At 50.0% G+C, this 18,258-nt stretch overlaps 1 protein-coding gene across 2 annotated transcripts in view; it reads right to left on the bottom strand.

Annotated features, from left to right (window-relative positions):
- Positions 1 to 1,120: 1,120 nt before the first annotated feature.
- The window catches only part of prickle2b (prickle homolog 2b), a 60,066-nt gene continuing 42,928 nt past the window's right edge, over positions 1,121 to 18,258 (bottom strand). The window contains exons 1-8 of one of the 2 annotated variants that reach the window (XM_029247906.1): positions 13,196 to 13,201; positions 9,810 to 9,993; positions 6,612 to 6,725; positions 6,009 to 6,146; positions 4,868 to 5,071; positions 4,282 to 4,468; positions 2,946 to 3,791; positions 1,121 to 2,438 (exon numbers count right to left, since the gene is read on the bottom strand). In XM_029247906.1, the coding sequence (XP_029103739.1) occupies positions 1,573 to 2,438; positions 2,946 to 3,791; positions 4,282 to 4,468; positions 4,868 to 5,071; positions 6,009 to 6,146; positions 6,612 to 6,725; positions 9,810 to 9,941 (2,487 nt within the window). In that variant the 5' untranslated portion in view covers positions 9,942 to 9,993; positions 13,196 to 13,201 and the 3' untranslated portion in view covers positions 1,121 to 1,572. Of the gene's footprint in view, positions 2,439 to 2,945; positions 3,792 to 4,281; positions 4,469 to 4,867; positions 5,072 to 6,008; positions 6,147 to 6,611; positions 6,726 to 9,809; positions 9,994 to 13,195; positions 13,202 to 18,258 lie in introns of those variants that run through there. The other variant, XM_018734193.2, reaches the window with a different exon arrangement.

Here is an 18,258-nt window from a genome sequence, read left to right as displayed (position 1 = left end):
AGTACGAATGTGCATTAGTTCAATACCAGCGATGGTACAGATAAAGATTGAAACTTTTTGGACTCGTTGCTTTGGAAACGGGGGGGGGGGGCGGCGTGGTGGCGCAGTGGGTTGGAGCGGGTCCTGCTCTCCAGTGGGTCTGGGGTTCGAGTCCCGCTTCGGGTGCCTTGTGACGGACTGGCATCCCGTCCTGGGTGTGTCCCCTCCCCCTCTGGCCTTACGCCTTGTGTTGCCGGGTAGGCTCCGGTTCCCCGCAACCCCATATGGGACGAGCGGTTCTGAAAATGTGTATGTGTGCGCGCTTTGGAAACGACGACACGCTGACTACGTTAATTTCCGAGAGGCTGTACACGTTCAGTGGCAATGCCTTCAGGCTTTCTGCGGTACAAATCCCACTAACACCACAAACCATTTGAAATAAGCAGCAACAAGCCAAATGTTTCATCAATTTTTGTCTTAGCACAGCAGAAACTTTGTCACAAGCTGAGATCCATAGGATTTTCTGTGTTAGACATCCCACAAAGCAAAAACATGCATCAGTATGTCATCACAATTACACAAATAAGTAAAAACTTTCATCATTTTCATTTCCCTTTTGTTACTTAGCTAACACTTACTCATAGCAGCATACAATATTTGATCCATTTGGAGCTCAGCAGTTTTACTGGATCGTTTCAAGGGAAGTTTCTTGCTCAGCTACAGAAACGGACTTGAAGCAGCACCCTTTAGGCCAAGTTTACATCCTTAACTGCAGTCACACATGCTGCCCTCCAAGTATCGCAACCTCAAGGAGTCATTTATCAGGTTTCGCATGCCTTTAAACACTGCTAACTGGGACATTCAAGATCACACAAGGACTCAAAGCACAAGCCTTCCAATTCACAGTTAGATACCTTATTCATTTGGCCACACAGTAGTTCATCTGCAATAGCGCCTACCACTATCCCAGAAAGAAAAACCCTTTTCTGCCAAATCTGAGATTCAGAAATTGTTAGTCATACCTCATGCTTTTATATTTAGGGTTAAATCTTTATTTAAAATAAATACAAACCAACCAGTGTTCATTTAAAGTCTTTAATTCAAATGCAATACAGGATCAGCAAATAAACAGGCATGCAATTCTATCTCTACATTATATGATACAGAAATGATTCTATCAATACAAAATATAAAAATACATAATTTACATATTTACAAAGAACATTAACTTAAGGAATCTGTATATACACATCATAGAGTTTAATTCAACAGTAACTATTAAAACCACATAGCAGAACTTTACTGAACTTTTACAGAGCCCAAGCAGGAAAGTTAACAAGATATCCTTTGTTACATGTTAGTTGTTAAGTGCAAGAAATGAGACAAAACTGCAACAGTTAATGTAAAGCATGCAAAGTACTTGTGTTGTCAGATGCCTTACTGAATATCACTCACTGTAAACCTTACGATACTAAATGCAGTTGCGAATTTGTGGCCTTTTTTGCCCCTGGAGGAAAAAGTTGTACTGCAGCCGTGCTTGGAAACATTCCACCCTTGATGCGAATGTTTCCAGCTGGTGCCCCCACCAGTGCCTTATGAAATGGTGCAGTTCTTACTTTTCCTGCGTTTGCGTGTGTGGAGCTGGCCATGGCCCCCCAGAGAGCCAGGGCCCCCGATTCCTGCAGAAGTGTACTTGTGCAGCAGCTCTTCGCCGGTCAGGTAGCGCAACTGCACTGGCCGGGGGATGGGCTCGCCCAGGAAGTATCCCTCGTCATCTGACTCGGAGGAGGAGGAACAGGTGGAGCACCAGTCGTCCTCGTCCTCATAATCATCCCAGTGGTACGGCCCCAGACGATGACTACCGGGATTTTGGAGGGTGAGGTCCGAAGTGGTCCGTGGACACTGTCGACGAGCACCTTGCCGTAGGCGACCGCCTCCGCCGAACGGGTCCCTCGAGCTGAAGCGGTCGTAGTCCTCGCAGACTCGCAGCGGCGGGCGCTCCTGAGCAGGGCCACGGCGCTCAGCCGCAAGGTGCAGAGCATTCTCAGAACGGGAGCGTCTAGAACGGCGGCGCCGGTGGTGGTGCCGACGGCGAGGCGGTTCCTCCAGCACGCCTGCGCGCCGCCGTATCCGCTCACTTGTGGGGGCCAGCCGTGCGTTATTGGCACTGCTCGTCAGGCTCAGCCGATCCTCCTCCTGGAAGGCAAAGCCCTGCGGGAGGCGGGGTGACTCTCGATAGCGCAGCGGGTACTCGAGCTGCCCCGACTGCTCCAGGCCGCTGTACGGCTGGGCAGAGTTCAAGCTCCGCAGAGACTCTGTGCTGCGGAACTGGACCGAAGAGTTGAGGGTGCCCATGTTGCTTTTCTCTGACACATTCATACCGGAATCCTTACTCAAGTCTGGCATGGAAAACCTGGACAAGTGCTCCTGCCGCTTGGTGCCGCCATCCACAGACGTCCCTGCAATATACAGGTGTGTGAGAAATGGGCACAGCAAAGACCACCAGACCTGATCAATTAAACTCAGTGCCGTCATCTGCATATGTATGTTGTGAAAGCTTCGTGGACAATAAGCATACACAACGCAGAAAGCCATCCCAGAGTAAGTAAATATGAGGTAAAGGTTATTTAACACCTAAAACTTCAGTGGAGTGTTATTAGTAATTCAGTCAAGTACAAGAATCAAGGAGCAGGAGGACAGTTCAGTTACTGTAACTGCATTTATGGGCAACCTCTTTCCCCAAAAAACAACTTGCAGTGTGTAAAACAGCTTACACATTTATAGCTGGTTAACTTTATGGAGCTACTCAGGGTAAAGGCTCAAGGGGACTAAAGCAGGAGATGGGGTTCGAAGCTGGGTCCTGCGAGTGGGAGGGTCCAGTTCTAACTGCTACACTACAGAGTGCCCCTACAAGTCAGCACTAGTGTTTGATTGTACATGTGCTGTGTAACCCATGAAAGGAGTACCTGTTGCATTGGATAGGGCAAGAGATTCCATAGAACCCCTTGGGGTCTGCTCCAGGGGGGTCAGCTGACCAGTAAAGCTAAGTGCGCTGATAGGATTCCTGGTTCGGCCCAGCTGAGGCACAGCTTCCACATCTCTCTGGAAGACGTGCAGGCTGATGGAGCGTTTGTCAGAGAATCCATTGCGGGAGGGGGCCTCGATCGTGTTCTGGGTTTTCGGTTTCGGTGGAAAGTAGTCACTCTGTTCTGGGTGAAACCAGTTCTCGTTCACAGACTGCCCCTTCACAGCTGCTACCGAGGGCCGCTTAGCGCTACCGGACTCCTGTGCCCTGGAGTCTGGAGTGTTCCCAGGACTCAAGGTGGGGCTATAGCCTGTCCTCATGTTGCACTGACTAAGGAGCTGCAGAGGGCTGGGTGTAGCATCTGCACGGCCCTCCAACGAATACAGCTCACTCTGGCTCTTCCATGCTGGCGGTTCGCGGGTCAGGCTGGGTGCCTGGCTGGAGAGGCTTAGGAGATCCATTTGAAGGGAGAGCGGATCAACGTCAGGTGGGAAGCGGCTTGGTAGCCCCAGCAGTGTCGGCTGGCGGGCCTCTGACCCGCCACCATTCTTGCCCACCTTGGTACTGCGGCGGGACTCACGAGAGCGCGCACTCTGGAAGGCAGAATCAGAAGAATCGGAGGCATCGGGCTCCTCGCCCATGCTACAAGAGCGCGAGCAGAAGATCTGCCCCTGCTTGGGCAAGAAGGGACGTCCCAATAAGGACTTCTTGCAGCGGGCACAGCAAAAGCACGACTCTGTCGCATGCCAGTGCTGCCCGTCGTAAGTCATCTGGCCCTGGTCGATACCTGCCAAGGTAGAGCACATGTAGATTGGCAATGTGTGCTCACAAAAACAAACTCTTGGACTTGCAGCCATCGCCTCGATGATGAAAGGGAGGCTGAACCAAAGCGGAGACAAACACCCGTGAGCAAGAAGCCGCAGTTTTCATTCAAAGTAAGTTGTATCATGCACTCAACCACATGGGTACTAAAGGCCTCTGCTGCCTTCCTACCACCTATGTTCAACATGTCTTTGGCTATTTATGTAGAGTCCTACATGTGAACAGGAAGTAGTTAAGTAAATAATTACAGGCCAATTTTCTCTTTGCCAACATGGCAAAACATAGCTGGAGCAGTGTAATTAAATATGCAGGCTTGATATTTCACTCACAGCTAGATGCAAAGAGCTTCCCCTCTAATTGCAGAGGCTGACAGATTCGTCTTACTTTGGAAGTGCAAAGCTGACGTGTTGGAGAGAGTCTGACGAGAGCAAAGTGTAGGGAGCGAGAGTCCTTACCTATATGCTCTCCACACGAGTCACAGTACTCCGCGTAGAGCGACTCAAAGCAGGTGCAGCAGTACGGCCGGCCCTCCTTCATGATATAGCGCTGGCCACCCAACGCCGCCTCGCATTCAAAGCAGCAGAAGTGCTTCATGTGCCAGTGGCGGCCTTCCGCCTCCGTACACTCATCTGCAAAGATGATCTGTGGGAGGAGAGAGAAAAATCACGTCATTACAATTCCCAGAGCTCAGAGAATGAGCACAGACTGTGGTACAAAGAGGACCAAAAGGGGGAAAAAAAAGCACACAAAAGAAGGTATGTATACAGAATATTTGCAGATACACATTGCAGTAACTATAGTGATGAAGGTATTTTTCTGTTGTCACTGGTTTATTTTTCTGGGGTTGGTCTACTAATAAATTCATAATTTAATGAGCATAAATAATCATAGAATGCAGTATTTTAGGCACAATTAGAGCAAAGTATAAGATGCGGAGACAAGTTTGCATAGTAAACTCCCCCCCCCCGAAACACACCAGTTCCTCCTTCTGGGGGGGGGGGGGGGGCAACACAATGTTGAGTGACACGGGTGCAGACAAACCTCATCGCAGGCAGAGCAGCGGGGCTTCAACCGCTCGGCATGGTGCCTCCCACAGTAGATCTTTCCATCCTGATAGAAGTAGATGAGGTCCACCAACAGCTCATCACAAACACTGCACACAAAACACTGCGGGTGCCAGCAGACGCCATGGCCCGCACGCGATGCGAACACCGCGATGTCTCCTCCGTTTATCTGGCCGCCACACTGAGAGCGAGAGGAGGGAGAAGAGAGCACTTGCGTTATCTAATGAGCACAGCTTCTTCCAGCATGGGGGTGGACTAAATCAACGGGAGTTATCTACGGGGTCAGGCAGTCCAATCTGCTTTCCTTCAGCTCATCAATAAGGTAGTTTGCTACATGAAGGCCAAATACTTCTTTCAAATCTGTTTTTGATAAGAAAAATCCTGACTGAACATCCCTCTGGCAGCTCTAACTTTGCCAACAAAACTCTGTGCCGAGATATTTGAGGGGATGTTTGTGTTCCGTCCTGTAGCAACCAATGAGCAAACGGAAGGTTTTAAGCCCTTTACAGTGATATTATTCTGCAAACTATTCCAAGTTTCCCCAGTGTCAGAGCATATAAATGCCTGCTGTTGATGTGGATACAAAATGTGTAGAACAAAAAGTTTCACATACACCTATTTCAAATGATGTCTAGTTCAAGGCTACACAAAAAGGATGAAAATAAGGAAGAAAAGACTGAGCCAGTGAAAGGCAAACCGTTTGCGTGACATCTGTTTTTGCACAGGGACAGAAGGTAAGAACTGTCCGATTGCCAAAGACAACTAATCCATCTTCCCCAACATTTGTAGGCATTGTTTTATTGCAAATGTGGACTCACTCGGAATTCACATTCCAAATTAAGACCTACTCAGTTCACAAAAAAAATATTACAGAGATTAACCTGTGGGGTGTATACAAGTATGTGGTATCACATTGTGGTCTTGGTGTGGATTAAATCTGCAGAATCAGGTCACGTGCACATATTCCCCAAGGGGAATCGCCATGCATCAGAGAAAGGCTACTTTAACCAAACTGGCTTTTGAAAATATCGACTTCTATAACTGCGTAGAAACTATACACAGGATGTAGGGTATGTGTTAGACGCTGTCCCCCGGAATCCAACATTTTGTCCAGCTACCTGCTCACAGATGGCCCCAGTCATTGTCACAGGAAACGGTCTGACGTTCCCCCGACCAAGATTCTCCCGCTTGCGCTGGTTACTGAACAGCTTGAGCTCCCGCTTTTCTTCATCATCCAGAGTGTTGCAGTAACGCACCTGAGAACCGAAGAAGATGCATCAGCAATTTGCCTCACCTCCGATTCTCACATACACACACATTCCTGTATTTTTTCTACTGTCCCACCACTGCCGACTGCACAGTGCTTAGTCAGTGAGAATCCCAGGCCTTGATAAACCAAACCAGTATTTCACTGTCCATAAAACTGAATTCGGAAAATGTGACAATTCCAGCATAACCAGGAGTTTATTCATCATGTGTGCAGTATAACGATGCAAAGCAGTTTAAACTGTGTCACAATACCCATGTTGGCAAAATGACGGGGGGCTGGAGTAACATTTTCATTTTACTGGAAACTCATGTTGGCCACATTTAAAAAAGAAAAAATTGCGTACCGTACAGTTCAGCGTATGAACGCCGCTCTAAAAGCCTCAACAGAGTAACGCGTATCCCTGAATAAATGGACACTTGACACGTGTTCCAGGCAGCAAAGCAGAACTCACCTCATTGTCATGTGGAGGTAGTTGGTGCAGGAGCTGCTTGATGCGGTACTTCTCGCCCGCGCTGTTCACGTAAGGCACCTTGTCCTCCGGGAGCGAGCTGTAGTACTGGTGAACCTGGACGGGAACAAGCGCCGCTTTCACTCGCCAGGACCCTTCCTGAGGCCTGGCTCTTCTACTTTGTTCCGAGACGACGGCGATGAATACCGACGAACTCTTTCGCAGCACCGCCACGCCTGAACGATGCCTCATCTGCGCTCCCTTTCCTGTCCGTTAGACGCAGAGCCGCCATTGCGTGGCCTTGATTTATAGCTCTCCAAGCAGGGAGTTAATTGTGTCTGGGCTCCCCCCTCTCCGCTTGCTGGGGAAGAGGAAAGCTTTGTCTTCCCTTTTGGGCTTTCACACTCTCTTAATGTGACCGCATTACCGTTTCCCCCGGATGTGTCACGCACAGCGCACCGGCTAAGCATTTTGTACAAAGTGATGGGCAAACTGGTAGAACTGCAGGGTAAAAAGGGCTTTATTGCACATATGGTCACTGGACACCACCGCGGATTTCGCTCAAATGTTTCCCGACACAGAAGCAGAGTGAGGGTTTGCGGATTTTTTTCAGACATTCAGGAGCACCCAAGAAAGACTACGGGAGGCAGAAAAGAAACCCAAATTTGGGACACAACCACAGTCCTTTCCACGTAGGAATATCTTTAAATGCAAAACTTCCAGTCAGAGAGACACCGACTAGGGCACGTGTGGAGAGTACGTATCTCTAAAGCTAAATATTCCACGGCACATATGGTACCAGCCAATTTTATTTTCAATTAATTTGCTCCTGGGCTGCCTCCTCCATAAATACAATATATAGCTCTGGGAGCAAATATGTGTGAAAGAAACAATCTGGCAGAACCAAGAGCGACTTGGAGAGCAACGATTGTCAATTCTCTTCGTGAGCAGAATGCATTTCTTGTCCAGCTACATGCACCACATATTCATTGTTTCAGACAACTTCACGTGGTTTTTCTTGGACTAAGGAATTTACACTGAAACGAAACTGCCAACGTTCCCAAGATGCGGAATCGGACCCTTGAGGAAGTCTTCTTGAAGCCCAACGAGCATGATGAACGTCTGCTTGGAAGGTAATAAACAGTAAAAAATTAGTGCGATGTACAGCATGTTGCTACTCTGCAAATTAGCACTTTGTGCGTCTGTAGTGCATCAGTTTTAATGGGATTTAATGTTACTGCCCTCATTTTTGTGCGGCTTCCAAGCTGACCACGTGGGACGAGGATTCGTACCGCCACGTTGAAAATGCCGCTTTGGGATTCCCGAATGTTTCATTAACCACTGGTTGTGGTCAAGTGTCAATAAATCAGAGACCGCAGCTCCAAAAATAATAGGCAGAGCTGACTTGCCAAATACCCAGCTCTGTTGAAGAGATCTGACAGCAGAGCTCAACTCCCCAGCATCCTGTCAAGTGGAACCATTGAGAAAATAAGTAGTCAGATCATGGAGCCATCCTCTTCTGGAAAGAGGGGCTGCAGTGGGTACAGTCAGAAAGCATTTCCAGTACTGGTGCGCTGGTGAGAAAAATGACCAGCGCCAATTACAACCCTTCACAACAGTTTGACGGAAGACGTTCTAACGCAAGAGACCGCTGTCCTCTCAGACTGCGCTGCTTTCCTTGTCAGCTCCATTCGGGTAGGACACCGCAGTGGCTCGGGGTTAAACCACAAGACAAGGATCGGACCCACTGCCGCCAAACAGCCCTGGGTTGATAGAAACGGACAGACCAGCAGCTGCCGCTCGTTTATTTGGGGCTGGGAATGACAGGACAAGCACCCCCCTTTTTCAAGAGCGGGTAGGAAGCAGCTGAAGGTCGGCAGTTCAAATCCCACTCCTGCTGCCGTACCCGTGACCAAGGTACTTTCCCTGAACCGATACAGTAAAAATACCCCAGGATCTAAATGGTATTGCAATTGTATGTCGTGCAGAACAGAAACATCAGTTGAATAAAGGTTAGTAGTAAAAGAGGAGGAACCAAACATATTGAAGCAAAGCAGTGGTGAAGTGAAGCTGGAACATAACTTCCGCTTCAGAACCCGTCCAGGTGTTTAACCCAGCTCTCCGTCAACGTTTTACGTTCTCTCATCAAGTAGGAGCTCAAGGCTGTAGAGAAGCCAAGTTTTGTGTAAAGTGAAGAGACCAGCAACAGATCAGGGAAGGGAACCATGTGCATTCCAGCAGCACCTGTCTAACCCTCATCCCACAGAGGCACTTGTGAAAGAACGAGACTTTCTGCAGGAGTGGATGGAAAAGCAAAGGCAGTTTGGCCATAAACATCTTTACGGTAATTTAAAACTATTTTTAAGAACAGCTTGGCAGCACTTCAAGAGTCATGCCCCAGTGGTTGTATGAAAAGCAGGGCTCTCCAAATTAAGGATGGTCCTGCAGCCTGGAAGGACTCTAAAACCCAGAACAAACAGCCTGACAGTTGTAAGATTGTCACAGAGCGCTGGAGAGAAGCGGAGTCTTCGATGAGCCACCCGTTTTCTCTCAAGGCACCAAGCGCACGATGAACATTAAAAACAGCCACGGCGCCCTGGAAAACACGCCACTTACCCGCATTTTCAGCCTGAGCCACTACTTGCAATGACAGTTTTTCCTCACACACTTTTGTTTCCTCCATTTGTTCTACTGGGAGACATTTTGCTGCCAGTCTTCTAGTGCACAGCTTCCACCTCAAGGGTCCCTCACTGGTGCCCTTGGCTTGGTAATTGGCTCAAACCTCTGACCTCTGGACAGCAGGCTGCTCCCTACAGGCGCTTTGTGATATTATTAGTAAATCATTGGCTTACAGGACAAATTTTTCATTTGGAAATAACCCACCTCTTTCCATTGATCAAAAGAAAATCTATGACTGTAAATAATTTCTCTGGCTAACACAAGTATGCAAAAAAAAAAAAAAAAAAAAAAAAAAACCAGGCAAAGTAAGTGAAATTGAGACAACTGAGCCCAAGAAGGAACAACTGCTTTATCTTTACATGCTCATTAGAAGCAGAACATGTGCAATACTGTTATTCGGCCGTCTTGGTCCAAATTGCCTACATATTCAAGAGCCCAGTGTTACCAGACCGAAGTCCTCGTTACGAAAACCGTCTCGGGCCTCGGAAGGTGCGAACGCAGTGACGACCGAGCGCAGGGTACCTGTTCCGGTTTGAGTCCGGGGGGGACCCAAGCGTACTCCTCCAAGGCGCATCCCGAGTCGTCGTCCGAGGTGGAGTTCCTCTGGAAGTCGTACATCAGCTTGGTGACCGTTTTCTCCATCTCCAAGGGCATCACGGCAACCACATGCTCTTCCCGCGGACACTTACAGTGCAGACAGATCTTCCTGTTGGACAGAGGTACACAGGAGAGGTCGTTGGATGACTGACGCACGGCTCTACAAATACTTCCTTGGCTCAGAGTTGTTCGGGTGGAAGCCAAATTATTTACCCGTTTTTAAGCTCCCCCAAAACATGAATTTCGTCTGCGGAACATAAGCCCTATGGGTTACGGACTATGGGATCAAAAATCACGTTGGGACACCTTAAATACAACTGTCCACTGTATAATTTGTACAGAGACCCAGCAGCAGTGACATCAGGACCCCCGAGGACTGGGGCGAATCACGTCAACGTGACAGGCGCAGTAAATGAGTCGGGACGTCGCAAGTGGGGTCAGAAAGGGCTTTTATCGTGACAGCGTACGGTTACGCTACTTAAAAAGATGTTTCACTGAGACGGTCTATAGTTGCGCAGCCCGTCGAGTGACAAAGAAACGTACGCTGCCGGCGACCCAGGAAGTACGAGCGTTCCCGTGTCTGTTCCGCCTGCCGAACCGCACCGCGTTCCTCGCTTTCCGACACATACAAGGAGACACCGAAAGGCACCGCGCACCCAAGTCGAGTCCACGCGAACTGCTGACGTTACCGAAGCGCAGTCGAAGCAGCGTCTGCCATCTCCCCTGCTGTAAAGTGTACAACTTAGCCATGGGGCACGTGGCCAGAATCCCCCATTTCCTGCTATTCGTCAGATCGCAGAAAGGAGCAGAGGAGAGGGGGGAAAAAAAAAAAAAAACATACAAGCAAACAGGCAGCCTGCATCTGGTTAGCATTTAGACAGCTAAGAGCTTTCGCGAGCGAGCGCCCGCCCCCTCCCAAGACCGCATGCCCAACGCCGCAGGGGGGGAACCGGTCGGATCCCGTAACCTCGCCGGCCGCGTGGCCCGAAAACAAATCTGACCGTTCGCGACGAACGTCATTAGTGAGCCGAGACCTCGTCGACAGAGGCGCGCATTTCACTGCCGGTCCTCGGGGGACTCGGGCGCGAGAATCTCGCACGGCAGCTAGGCGCCTCGCCACCGGAGAGTTTCGCACCAGGCTTCGTCCGTAGAACTCGATCATAGAGAAGAACGAAAAACGAACCCGCAAATCAGCAGCGGAAAACAAACCACGTCTTCTGGCAGGCAGACCAGCACAGGGTAAAGTGACCCCACACACGGTAAATACAGCCGACAGCAGGTGACCCAGCAGCCAATGAAAGAACTTTCCACCAGGAAACAAAACAAACCTCCCAACGGTTTGGATGGGGAGGGGCGCAGCGCTTTGCCGTTGACCGCACCCAAATTTGCGACCCCAGGTACAAGTTTCAGACAACTTACTTTGCCCTCGTACCACGGTAATACACCTTTGCAGCGAGTACGGTGCCAAAACGAATGAATATTACACATAATCAATGAATACGCAATGCGAAGATTCCTTATTTTATATTTCTAGAGACGGAGAGCAGAGGAGCACGAGCGTGGCCTACAAAGTGACCATTGTGCACACAGCACGTGCTCTGCGGTTCTGACGCAGTTTGACACCGTAGCCCGAAGCGACGGATCCCCTCATTAGAGCTCGGCTTCATCGCTTATGCACGCGTGACGAACGGGACAAGACGTACCTCGCGTACTCGACGTGCCGCCTGCCGTATTTTAACGGGGCCCGCGACAGAGCGTAAACGAAGGCGGAGCCGGAGCGTCGCGGGTGGGTTTTGTCACTCGGTACCGTTCTGCCTTCGCTCAGCCCGGATGGGAGGAGAGGCTCAGAGACGCACTTTTAAAATACCTCCGACAAGATGGGCCTGCGCACCGCATATTGCTGTGCAAATCACCATAAATCCACGTTTATTGGCTGCTGCCTTTATGCTGAAACTAGGAGGTCCGGTCGGACCGCGGTGAGGCTCCATCCGGACGAAAGACGTTGCGGAGATGATAAAAGATCTGGGGAAAAACGAAACCTGCCTCCCTTTGCCGAAAAAGGATTTCCAGGAGATATCGTGCACGATTTGCATTCCATCAGAAACCCAGCGCTGGAGGGTCGTTCACAGCAAACATCTTGCGGAAGGAAAAAGGAGGGAGGCGGGGATGGAAGTAACATTTAAATATGACAATATTCTCAAAGAGATGGAAGTAGGAGTGTCACGAGGGAGCCGAAAGCACCGTCTCCTCCGATTGGAAGGCATCTGGGCTGACGGCGAAGCTCGCAGTCATTCGGCGCGGCGCGTTAATCATCACACGGCTTGCCAAATTACCCCGGCAACAGCAGCTTTAAACCCGCGCTCTGCCGCACGCCGCAATCGATTCGCGAAGCCCTTTTCATTTCGCCGCTCCAGAAACGAATCCCTTTTCAAAGAAGCCAACCTCTGCCTCCAGCCCAAGGCGCGACTCCTATTGACAGAATGCGCTCCGCAGGTGTAGGAAGCGGCCCAGAAGTGGGCAACATGTGGTGCTCTGAACGCCCCCCCCGAAACAAAAGACATGTGCACATGTTCCAGAACACGGAGCCGGGTTTCACGTGGCGTACGGTCAAAGGCTCGTGGCCCACGGCATCGCCGCAGGTTCTTCGCAGTATCGTCCAGACGGGACTGGAGAACATCTTTTTTTAAAGGCTCTTGATAAGTCCTAGAGCTGCTAAGTGCTGGGTGCAAACAGCATCCATTTTTCATGCGTGTATAAATATGAATTTTGGAGGGGGGGGCAGACAACACAAAACCAGCAAGTGTCCATCACCGGGGACAGAAAAGCCATTAGCATTTTGTTTTTGAACAGTTCTTTGAAAGCGGCGAAAAAAGGCAGCGCTTTTGTCGCTCTCGAGACCTTAATCACCACCGCAGTGACACGTCCTCCGCGAGAGCCGCACCGCTCTCCTCTCCTCTCCATAAATACCGTTATTAGTAACCAATTATGGCTCAGCTGAACAGTGTGTTCCGTCACATCGACGCCGTGCCTTTGTTCACCAGCCGCAATAAATCATAACCCTGGGGTCCTTCCTCCGCGGCCCAGGAGAACCTGGAACGCAGGCAAAGTGTAGCGCGCACACACACGCACACGCACGCACACACACACACACACACACACACACACACACACACAGGTGCTGACGTCGAGTTCTTCACCTCCCCCCACCCACCACCAAAGGATCCGCTCTGCAGTTTGAGCAACGTGAAGTTAATTTTTGCACCGTCATCCGAACTGCTACACCGAATTCCGAGTGACGCGGCGTCGCGCACCAGGTTCCTGCGGCGCTTCCCAACTTGTCCCTGCTGACGTCACGCACTCCTTCGGTCACAATGAACGAGGGACGGACGCACGGCAGGGAACCCGGGCGCCTGGGGTTTTGGCAACCGTCTCTAGTTGACGTACAGCTGCTGGAACGATGGATTCGGTCGACCTGCGGACCAGTGCTGCTGTCATCTTAGAGAGACAGACACAGCAGTGTGTGTGTGTGAGAGAGAGAGAGCGCAAATTATAATCCATGCTGAGAATGCCCCCTAAACTAAACACACAGGCCAGGGTTTAACACCACACTGCAACACACACACACACACACACACACACACACACACAGAGAGAGAGAGCTGAAGAGATTCCACACAAGTTCCAGTCAGTCTCCTGCGGTTCATTACGTACAAAGTGACAGTGGAAGTAGCGACGGCACAGTTACAGTAAAACACGGTATAAATTTTATAAGAAAACACCGCCCACCGACAGAGACGGAGTTTTCACACTCCATTAACCTGGGCTCTTTCCGTCTCTCTCTCTCACACACACACACACACACACACCATGATGATAAACGGTAAACCCGTTCCGCTCAGAGCCGACCGACGCCGGTCCCACGTCTCTTACCTCCAGCGTGCTCGTCCCCGCCGCGCTCACGCGCCGCATCGCGCTCGCGCCCCCCGGTCCGCACGACCCTTTTCTTGGAGCCTCTCAGGGGTCGCGCGCCGCCGCTCGCCACATCTCAGCCCGGAACGCCGGAAAAGGGGCACGACGCTCTCGCTCGCGCTGGACGTCCGCCGCAAACCCAACCCACTCCACTCCGCTCCTCTCCTCTCACGAAGCTCCCCGTGTGTGTCTAACACTTAACAGCGCGCGCCGACTTTGCCTCCGTGTCCGTCCTCGCGCAGTTTCGAAGACGCCGCGGCAGCCATGGAGCGGGCGCGCTCCACACGCACGTCGACCCTGCGGCGCGTGCTGTCCCCCAAGCAGGTCTCTTATTATTTATACCCGCTAAATGACGAGTAGCGGCGCGCGCGGACGGTAAACTTCACGCGACTCAAGCCAAGGTTCTCGGCACGCGGAGCAGCCAGGAGCAGAGCTGCGCCGGCGAACGCGCCCGAGCCTCTGAGAGCGGAGCGGGACCGTGTGTCCGCGAGGAGGACGCGCCCGCGCCTGCGGACCAATGAGCGCGCTCCTCTCAGCGAGTCACCGCGTCCACGCCCGCGACCCGCGCGCTCGCCTGAATGCAGATCGGCGGGATTCCGTGGACGCTGCGGTGTCCAGGGGAGCGCTCGGGCGCGCGCACACACACACACCGGAGGGTCTTGTGTGCTGCTGTTTCAATGACACTTGAACTATCCGCTAGAAAAAGCAGGTCCACCCCATCAAAGCGCACACACACTTGTCACCGCGAATTTCTAGAACATCCCAGAACCCGGGTTCAGACGGAGCTCCTCAATTCTCCTCATTTCGCCCTCATGACTTTTATTTTAAAGAAAAAGGAAGGGGGGGGAGAGAAAAAAAAAAAAAAAAAAGTCTCGTGGGGGGGGGGGGGGGGGGGGTCTGGCTGCCCCCCTGAAGAACACAGTAGTACCATATAGGGCCACGTTCAGTACTATAATTAATACACAGACACGATTTCTTGTGTTGAGAAAAAAAAACACCGCCAGATTACAGATCTACAAAGTTTCATTCGTTAGTCCCTCAGAGCTACTGAATCCCTTTCAACATTCAAGGGTCCCACCTCTCTGTTCCATAAACTTGTGTTGGAGGAGGGGAAAGAAGAACAAAGTTTCACAACTTTCACCTCCTCATGTCAGCAAATCTACCTGCTGTTTCCAAACACCACAATAAATAAGCTGATTGCAGGAAAATTGTTTCTACCTTGAAAACAAACTTGAAATGCTGAATCGTAACATCAAACTTCGCTTGCGTTTGGTTTGCAATCATGTCTGAAGGGGGAAGAAAAATGTTTCATGTGAGATCAAGTCATGTTTGATTGCCAGGGCTGAGAAAGAAGAGGAGACAGGAAAGACAAAAGGATGAGGAAGTGAACCTAACGTAAGGAAGTGTAACATGATAAATGTTTATATGCATCTCAGAAAAAAGTTACTAGGAAGGTGATCGGGAATCGTCGATATTCTGACAAAGTTTTACGCAGCTACTCGTGTGATGAACACTGGTTTATATGGTGGAAAGAACAAACTAACTGCACTTAAGAATCACACGTCTGCATCTAAGTGTCTCTTTCTCCTGATGTAACGAACACATTGTATTTTCTACGAGATGCTCGTCGCTTTGGAGAAAAGTGCGCGCTAAACAAATACACGTAAGCGAGCAGTTCGGCGTAATACCAAAAAACAAAGGAAATGTCTTTCGCCCCAGTGTCCTCTTGCTACAATTGTTGTGAACCGTTTTGCTTTGAACCCACGTACAAAGGGAAACATCTTCTCCCGCTGGAATAACGCAAACCCTCAAGCGACACAATGACAGCACCGCGTTGCCTCTCGATTCCCCCTCCGCTTCCGTATCGACTCCCCGGAGTTGGCTTTCGAGAGCTTTTTCTCACCCTCCCGGCCCTGGCTTTGGATCTACGCTCATATGCGGCCCACGTTTCTCGGCTGCACCATCAAATATTCCAAAACGCGTCCCAAACACAAGAGTATCGGTTACCGCTCAGCCCGTACTTAGGGCATCCGTGGCATTTCGGAGGGAAGCGCACGCGACGGCTCTCCGTTACATCGGCCGCAGGGTAATTCCTCAGTCGCTGAGGAGGCTCGACTCGGGGTTTGAGGAGACGTCCCATTTAGCCAGAAAACCAGAGAGGATCACCAGCGACACGCGGTTCGAGAGCAGTCGGACGTTTCAAGCATGTGTTACTCCTTTGCGTGACCGAGGCCGCCCCATGTGGTAAAGTGGCTAACAAGCTGAACTCGAGACCAAAAAGGTTGCTGCAGTAATTACTAAAGAGCATAATTGCTGAATGTCTTTAGAAAACATCTTGGTTTACAAATGTTTCTCTGCAAGTTGGTATTTGCAAAAGAAAGGCGCTGCTGATGCTGTTATTTGCCGCCAAGTGTGTCAATACAGCGCCGGTTCTCATCCTGCGTTAACGCTCAGCAGTTCTAGAGAGATCTTTGTCTGCTGTTGCTCAATGCTGTAAAATGAATGAAGATGTTGTTACGGGGCTCTGTGCAATTTCCGACAAGATATTATCTTACAATAATATTATTATTCAAGCTTTGGCGTAGGGGAGCTGAGGAACGGAGAGGAAAGTGGGAGGAAAAATAACCGCAGTATTATTAAAACGCAGTAGCAGCTACGTAATACATGTATAAGAGCTCAGAGACATTTCACCGATGCACTATTTTCGATGGATTACTTATTGTGGTATTTTCACTCACTGTATCTAGGAGAACAGTTCTAAGCGTGGAGGACTGTCGCTCCAAGGCAACACACAACTGCTGTATTCCAGCCCAGTAAGTGGTTTCTGGTAGAGAAACTGAGGCCATGAAGACACGAGCAAACACCCAGCCCTTGTATCATGGCCTTTCTGCCAGGGTCCCACGTGTTCCATCACGGTGTTTGCGGCCAAAACTCAGCCCCCGAAGAGGACCCTTTGCGGACGGGTCTCTCGTTCTCACGGCTACTGGCGGTTAAAGAGGTTTCGACTGGAGTCCATGTTCAAAAAATGTTTCCATTGTGCTATTCATGTTGAACTATAAAGGGCTTAATTCTGCATGGTGCAAAGGAGGATTCTGGGCATTGGGGATGGGGGGGTTGCGGGGTGGTGGTGGTGATAAAGCTGAGCCAGACTAGAATTTAATTTGCTGTGGCATCATTTCATTTTCTCTCCCCCAACCCCCACATCCACTGATCCTGGGCTGTGTAATTCATTAAGCCATGCTGTGCACGTCCCTCTATACCGAGGGGCCCGGGGCTGTAGGATGACCTTGCGAAGCGGCTATTTCTACTCTTCCTGGCCCACTTGCACACGAGTTGCCCACCGTCTAGTACCGTTTGGACGCCTCCGTCAGGACATCCGATTCCAGAAGGACCCAGCTTCTCAGGGGGCTGCCAGACATGTTCTCCAGATGTTCCCGTAACATCTGTACACTTCACGCCTTCGCCTGGCTTTTGACGCCAAACACAAGCGGGTCGCATTTAGCCTCAAGAAATGCCGCCAGAGAGACACAAGGAACTGGGTGGAACACAGCTCCAAAAGGGACCGCGACGAACACTCAGCAGAGTCCAGACGGAACTCTTACCTCGTCGGGATCGCCGCACGCAGCAGGACGAAAAAGGCCGTCAGGTCACTTTCTCAGAAGAACCTTGCTGCTGCACCCTTATGCAAAGTACTGAGCAGTTGCTCAAGCGAAAACACCCAGCAGAATACACGTTTAAAAGCGCAACTCGCTTTCGATAAAAGCTCTATCTGAGCGAAACAGAGAGCTGTGTTGGCCATTTCCTCAATTCCCCATCTACGGTATATTCCAGCTGGAAGAAGAAATCCACAAAGTGATGAGAGACTTTGGCGTTTCTTTCGACACTAGCGAGCCCAACATTTACACCGAGCGAGTTTCACCATCCTGGGGTAGAATCTACCGAACCTTGTGGTGCTCAAAGGTGAAAATGTAACAATTATCACTGTTGGAGCAGCGTATTTGATGAGGAACGTCAGACAATCAGATGAAGGGGAGGATTATATTGAGCTGTAAAACTAATATAGATTAGCCATAAAAATACATTGTAACTACATAAAACTTTCTGAACCCTTGTATGTCAGTTGCTGCCAAGTCATGTATAAAAAAGGGTGGAAGTGCACATATTTCCCCATTATTATGGCTACTGGAAACTCCGGTTTCTTTCATTAAAGGAAAAAAAATCAGGTACATGATCTATTTTTTGCATTTTTTTCCCCAAATGCAATCAGACTTTCTGCTAAATATCCTCAGGGCTGTACTGCTTAAATATTTAGCTTTGAACAGAGTATTAACAAGAGAGCATTCATGTCAACAGATTTAATACCCCCGTTTTATTGAGGAGTCAAAATATGACTATACAGTTTGGC

Source organism: Scleropages formosus, chromosome 22, assembly GCF_900964775.1.
Source record: "Scleropages formosus chromosome 22, fSclFor1.1, whole genome shotgun sequence".
NCBI classification, from domain to species: Eukaryota; Metazoa; Chordata; class Actinopteri; order Osteoglossiformes; family Osteoglossidae; genus Scleropages; species Scleropages formosus.
Note: the sequence above shows the minus strand (reverse complement) of the source record. Positions and strands in the feature narration are given on the sequence as shown.